Source organism: Sabethes cyaneus, chromosome 1 (genome assembly GCF_943734655.1).
Source record: "Sabethes cyaneus chromosome 1, idSabCyanKW18_F2, whole genome shotgun sequence".
Lineage (NCBI taxonomy): Eukaryota > Metazoa > Arthropoda > Insecta > Diptera > Culicidae > Sabethes > Sabethes cyaneus.
In genome coordinates this window covers 100,221,374-100,228,654 of record NC_071353.1, presented here as the reverse complement: position 1 = coordinate 100,228,654, position 7,281 = coordinate 100,221,374, and the positions used below count along the sequence as shown (strand labels likewise).

Here is a 7,281-nt window from a genome sequence, read left to right as displayed (position 1 = left end):
CCCATGTTAGAAACACCGCGATAATGTAAACTTGCGGCATATTCACAAGATGCTTTAGTTCATGCTCGTATTTTGATGCATACTGAAAGTCTCAGAGTGTTTTGCAGATTACTCTCAAAATCAAATCAACAACACATTGTGCAAAATAATTTAGAGTATAAATAAGTATAAGGACGTTTTCAATCGCGATGTCTTCGTGTTCGATATTGTTGTTTGCTTTCATATTGCTTCTATTTGATAACTACTTATGTTATAGAACAGTTTCCCCTTTGATTAGTAATGTAATATCTTCAAATATGTAGCCACTTTGCATAGCTTACGTATCATGCCCTTTCGGTTCATAGTAATTCATCAAGTTTCGTTTACAAAGCGGATTACGCAGAACTATCGTGATAATCTTAGCATTGTGAAAATTGAAATCTGATCAAAACAATTTATACATACTTGTTCTCGACCCAAAACTTTTACTTAGTGGGTAATTTGTGTACAACCGTCGCAATGATTCGTCTAAAATGCTTATATCTGTGGATAAACGACATAAAACAGAAGTTGGGCTCTAGGCAACCTTCCAGAAATTCTGCACTCTGCATCGTATTGAAGTTTTATTTCCTTCATTATCGTCACACTCATTTTACCTGAACACTAGCACCATCTATGATCGACATTCCCAAATATTAAATTACAACAGCAGTATCCCTCCATCAAGTAAGCATTTTCAATAATTTTAGATTTTATATGGAGCATTCCTCTCCTTTCGTTAAAAAGCGCCACTTTGACGAATACGAGACATTTTCATCCAACAATAAATTTAAAATAACTGTTACAGCGTGCAAAGAATGGGACAGTAATTGTTGTGGACAGTGAGCACTAGGCTCTACAAGTCGCTGCGATAATCTAAGAAATTGTCACTTGCAGTTTTCGAGTTGAGACTGTTTCCCAATTAGGTACTATATGCACTGACGAACTGACATGTCACGAGTGTTTCATTTTTGACCCACAAGATCTTGCAAGCAAACGACCACTTGCTTACAAGCGAGCGATCGCTTATGTCAAACACCAGAGAGATGTACAAAGGTACGGGAGACAGATTTATGCAAAATTCAGTTTGTTTCATCGAAAAACTGTATGAATATCATCAACCCGGTAATTCTTTGTGTATTGCAAAAACAAAGGATAAAGTAAGTTTTACAAAGGGATTTATGCATTCACTTGTGCTGCTAACGTGTTTCTATTTATTTCGTGTCGGTCGCACGTAGTTAGTGAATGATATTCTGACAAACCTGTTCTCTACTTTTCCAAGATAAATAGCGATCCGTTGTGCAGATGGTGTTACTGTTTAACGTATTTTGATTCAAATTTTCGGACACAAGTTTTTTAAGGAAAATGTATGGGATGTCATATCGGTTCGTCGGTGCTATATGATTGATTAAACCAATAACCTTCTTGGGATTGAGTTTCCATACTAAACATGGAGGTAAAAGGGGTCGCTTCCGAAAAGGCTGTACCTAACAGACGCAAGAGCTCGACAGGAGCAGGTCAAACGCGTAGAACTTTATTGATCAGAATTACAGAAGCGGCCAAAGGTCAGCTAAGACCTTACCGATTCTTTTCAAATGACAACGAGTGGGAAAATTCCCGTTGAAGGTTGCCATGATAGTATATAGTTCACTACGCATTGAAGCCATAATTATATTAGGCGAATTTACTGGCTGCTAATTAGTGAGTTAACTGTCAACTCGCCCAGTGGCATCATGTTCACTAGCTAGCTAGTTAACGATCTCTTTTATTGAGAGTCAGCAACTTTTGAGAAATGCTTATATACAAAGTTTTAATATTTTTTGTATTACTTCGCTGTCGATTTTCGAAACGTTGTTTTGTTCATTTTCGCAGACTTATACAGTACTCGGAAAATAACCTCAATTCTCAGCGTTTACTGACAAAGCGCAGAAGACAAATTGATCTGCTCCCTCTCTTTGCGATGTTACCTCCTCTGACATTTTCTTTTATGGATTTTTCGAAGTGTTTCACAACCGGGGACACTTTATTTTTGGTCAAAAAATTCTATGTCTCCCAATTTCGCTATAACTTTTTTGTTTCAAGCAAAAAATATATGCCGTTTTTGGCAAAAACATACTTAAGTCTTCAATCTTTCAAATGCTTTAAAAAGACATGGAATTAAATAATCCGTTCAAAAGCTATGACCGAAAAACAAAACCTGTTTCATAACCGGGGACATTCCCCTATGTGACGAAAAGATCAGCTTTGCTTGAAGTTGAGCTCTTTCTGCGCAAGATGAGTGGTTATAGGACAAAACAGTATTCATGTTTCATTCGGAGGCAAAACAACCATGTTTTCGCCGCCAACATCTCGTGTGTGCGAAAATAAGATTGCGTGTCAGCACTGCGTTTCACTCAACTGTCAGCAGTCTGATTTGGGCCCGCTGCCAAATTTTGGGCCCGGGACATCCTCACGCTGTCACTCATTGCAGCGCGATATAGAGATGCCAATAGGGTGGAATGCCCAATAAAAAATACTTGCTAGTTCGAGGGATACTTCTGTTGCTATTTAATATTTGGGAATGTCGATCATAGATGGTACTAGTGTTGAAGCAAAATGTGTGGTACGATAATTTTTGTTGATTTTTCTTCCAAGTGTTATATCTGTTTGTCTGCGCCATAACTTTTCGTACTTAAAAGCAACAGCTGGACAACTAGTCCACGGTCGAACGAACAAGCAAAATGTAAAGTTCCAAAAATCACGATTTTATCAGTATTTCCGCCACAAACCGTCACATGACCCTACAGGAAGATAGATTAAAAGAAGTCACAGCTCGACAGTTATGTTTCATATGTATGCTGTCAGATTACTATTGATTGAGATAACAGAGAACCGGAAGTCTTTTCTCACCTGCTTTGGGTGACCTAGGTTACCATCAAGAGCTTGCAAGTCGTTATCCCAAACATATAGTATACTTAAAACTAGAATTAAAATTGTTTTATTGTTTACTTCTGGATACAACTTTGCTATTCGTGTGGTGTGTATGGATGATATTTCAAACTTGCCCTTTGGTTTTAACAAATACATCTCAGACGTATCAAAAATAAAGTTCAACTTATTGGTACAAATCTTTGTTGTCCGTAAAATCTTTCACAACTAATAAATTATCAACGAATTACATATGCTACTGTTAAATATTTAAGCGCAGGGAACCTGCCCTCACGCGTGTATTTGTGTTTTGTATGTATATATATATGTGTATGTGTGTGTTACATTTGCTCTTGATAGTTGCTTTTATTCTTTCCTTTCTTGCATTGATTCAACCACAGTAGAATCAGACTTTATGCTGTTTCGCGTCTGTAGTGAAGCATACACGATTACAAAGTTACGATGAGTATATGCTTGGATTTTGCTACATTTGGTTTGGTTTGGTTTGGTTTATGCTTGTATTCGTTTTGTTCACGAAAAGGAGATGGAAAAGGCGTACTGCTTTTACTGGGGCTTATCCTCACGGTGTGAATCATCATTCTCGGAAGCACTCTCTTCCTCGAGCGTCATCTGCAATTCAATAGAAAAAAGAAGGTTATAATAGTTACATTATGATATATAGAAACAGTGTGAGGAAACCAGTCGAGTGACTTTTAGAACAGCTTTCGTCAAACATTATAGAAATAGAGATATTGCCAACAGAGGCGTTGCGTCTACTTTTAAAGACACATTCAGACAACAGGTACTTGATCTGATTTTGTATAGTCCGGCAAGTTCTGTGGAATGTGTCGCATGAGGTTTCGCAGTTTGATCACAGACATGTTATCTGAACTTACCTTCGAGATAAATGCTAGACTTAATGATGGAGATGATCCTTCCCCCTGCTAAGTTTCCCATCTGCTGATCTGCCCCCCTGCTAAGACAGCACTAACTGCTGCAGCCATCTATTAACATAGAGCGGGAACTTAGGCGACATCCATTTAGTACGTCACGCAAATTTTGACTAATATCAAACCCCCTCCCCTCTTGTCACATTTTGTCACACATTCATGATCCCCTTGAGCAAGTACGTCACGTCACGGCAACCCCCCCCCTTTACATAACAAAATTAAATATACATCCCAACCTTTTTATTTCAAGCTATCAATATACCGTGCAAGCACCATATTCAAAACAGTGCCTAATTCTGAACAGTTGCAAATTTTTCATAAATAATGACAAAACTGTGCCTATTTAAACCATTTTAATAATATGAAATCATCAGATGTAGTGATTAAATTGTTTAAATAGCTAGAATTTTGTCACTATTTAGGAAAAATTTGCAACTGTGCACTGTTTTGAATATGGTGCTTGCGCGGTAATTCACTTCAATCAGTTCATCAAATAACAAAAATGAATTTCAGCAAATAAAAAAGGGAAAATTTTCGAGTTTATAAGTCATCGACTCACGCATTTTGAAGAGGACCTCCAATTGCTGCGATCGGATACGCTTCAGAAGCCGCTGATGTGTCGTCGATTAATGTTTCCCGCATAACCACGTCCTTTACATCCGTCCACTCAAATTCGTCTGAGTTAGTTGAAAGAATCAGGACTTCCTGCTGCCGTCTTGCAGCAACACGCCTTGGAAGAACTTTTCGGACGGATTTTGTCATTGTGTGTATCTTTTGCAATCATTCAACATTACCTTAGATGCGAAATTTAATCCGCAAGTGGCACAAACTCTATCCTTCAGGGAGCTTTTAAGTGAGGGGCAGTATAGATTATACTGAAGAACTCCGGTGGAACTTCGGTATGAGTTTATGTTCATTGATTGAGTTCCGCACGAATATCAAGGAGAAATATTGCCATTGGTGTCTGGTAGTGCCCCGTAACCCCTCAGGAGTTTGTGCGACTGCTATTTGCGGTTGCAAGAATCTTTTAGGCAGGACGGTACTCAAGCAGCTCTTCAGTGGTGTACAGCATATTCTGTAAAGCCTTAATGGACAGTTCATACTAGAAGAATAAATGAGTCTTGTTCACACACATATAACTAAAAGCCTAGATGTTACATTCCGTTATCGAAACTTGACCTTCTGTTTTTATACGACAGACTTCGCAGCCAGCTGTTAGAGCACAGGACGATGATACGATCCTGTTGACTCTAACAGCCTCTCCCAGCCGAGAACATACGACGACTGGCTTATTAGGCCAAAAAATTTAATTATTTGTTTTAAAATTAAGAACATACTTCCTTGAGACACACCTATAGAGATGTTAGCCGTAATTTTATAGAAGCCTTCAATAGTTGCATCTTAAAATGAAGGCTAAATTATAATTCCCCGAATAAATTTTTCATTTGAAATTGTTTTCATGTGACGTCACATAACTTCATACCCCCCTCACCACTACGTCACGATTAGTTCCACCCCCTCCCCCCCCCCCCTTCCCCCCCAATAAGCGTGACGTACTTTATGGATGGCCCCTTTGTGGAGCACCTAATATTAATTCATACACAAATAAATCTGGTGTATCGTACGGTAGAGACTTGGAACCGTTTCTGTTTAGTAACTTCTCTAATGACACTGCTTTTGTTCTTGTATCTGACTATAATATATTCGTACACCAAAAGAGCAACTACAAGACGTCCAATTAGTGCGCGAGTCCTGTATATCAAATCATCTATTTCTTGTCTATTTTGTTTTGCTAATTTACGTCTAGTCGTCTATATTGTGTGAAAAGTTATTGTGTAACTTTTCACACAATAAAAGTAAACAACATACAAGTAAAAATTATTGTGAATGTAATTTTTTATCAACAACAAAGTGAAAATTGTGATCTATCTCACCTGAAAGCGAATCTTGTCCTCTGGTTCATCTAGCGCTGGCGGCGATGGCGGTATTAAGCTCTGATAGTAGTCACGATTTTCTTCCAATGTGTCGAGGATATCCTGTGCATCTGGATGCACTAGATCTGCCCAAGTCTCCCATAATGGATGAACAATATAATCGATAAAGCCGACTTGAGATTTCTCGATTGTCGCGTTATGCCGATCGCACATTGGGCTTATATCCATACCAGCGGCTCGCTCTTTGTCTCCTTGTAGGAAGAACTCCTCCATCAGCAATGAGACCCATTTTTTGTACAAGGGTAACGGTTTGGTGGGATTGCTCAAATCAGCACAGTGTACCATATTTTCTAATACCTAACATAATTGAATATTTTTTGGCGCTAGTCATCTTTGAAGTACAGCAAAATTTACTAACCTGTATCCTATCAGTATAATTATCTAACAGTAGAACTCCAGAACCTGCTACCTTTTTCGTCTCAACCATCGTTTTCAAGTCAGCCAGCAGTGTCATATGTTTAGACATATCCGTCGATAGCACCATATCAATGACCATCTTTCGAAATGTTTGCCGTTGTTTTCTGGAAAAGAATTCGCTATTTAGAAAACGTATTTACTTTGCGTTCTACGCTTACTTCTGTATATTGCGTAGTATATCGCAGTCTTCATTTTGTAAGAGCTTAAATGCAACTGCTAAGTGATGGTTTTCCAGTACGGATTCGTCATTATACATAATCGCTAGTTCCGAACCTATTGCGAAAAAAACAATAAGTACTGGATCTTTGTGCAGAAAAATGGTCATATCATACTCGAATTAATTAAAAACTGGTTTGTTAAACCTGGATGATCAACATCATGTATGCAAGCTGCGAATAATGCAGCACAAATTTCCAATGCGGTGAACACGTTCTCCAAAGCTGGTGTATTCAACAGAACGTGAGTACTTTGTGCCACATCTGCCGCGTGAAGTGAGTTGTGAAATGGGTTGTCCTTAACATAGTGATCCTCTAAGGTTGTCATAAACGCTAGAAAAACTTTGGATGGTATCATAAGAGTGTTTAAGATGTCCCGTTCCTGAGGAAAAAAATTGAATTATATTGATGGTTAGGATTAAAACATAATTTTTATATGGAACAGACCTGAAATATAGCAAAAGCTACACAGGTTAGCGGTCGATTGTTGCTCAGAGTTTCAATTTTGAAAATGTCGATGCCCCAGGTATCGACACTGTTGAGAATCTGTCCCAGCTGATGTTCATGCGGTGTGTCCACTCCATATACTGGCAGCCGATCACTGGTGAAAGAATTCGTGTGTTGTAGTGGTCTTTTGAAGCCAGATATTTGCGACATCCTTTCACCCATCCTGGGTGATCGACTACGACAGAACGATGCTTGATTATGAGAATCTGAATCATCTCTACTATAGGGGATATCCAACTCTTGTTGTTTGTCTGTAAACATATAAGTTTCCTT

The 7,281-nt window shown here is 38.5% G+C and overlaps 1 protein-coding gene across 1 annotated transcript in view; it reads right to left on the bottom strand.

Annotated features, from left to right (window-relative positions):
• Positions 1-3,358: 3,358 nt before the first annotated feature.
• Positions 3,359-7,281, bottom strand: part of LOC128742588 (cAMP-specific 3',5'-cyclic phosphodiesterase-like) — a 28,815-nt gene continuing 24,892 nt past the window's right edge. Inside the window, exons 7-12 of the mRNA XM_053839037.1 lie at positions 6,949-7,259; positions 6,619-6,883; positions 6,445-6,559; positions 6,228-6,390; positions 5,810-6,166; positions 3,359-3,555 (exon numbers count right to left, since the gene is read on the bottom strand). Coding sequence (XP_053695012.1) covers positions 3,490-3,555; positions 5,810-6,166; positions 6,228-6,390; positions 6,445-6,559; positions 6,619-6,883; positions 6,949-7,259 — 1,277 coding nt within the window. The 3' untranslated portion in view covers positions 3,359-3,489. The remainder of the gene's footprint in view (positions 3,556-5,809; positions 6,167-6,227; positions 6,391-6,444; positions 6,560-6,618; positions 6,884-6,948; positions 7,260-7,281) is intronic.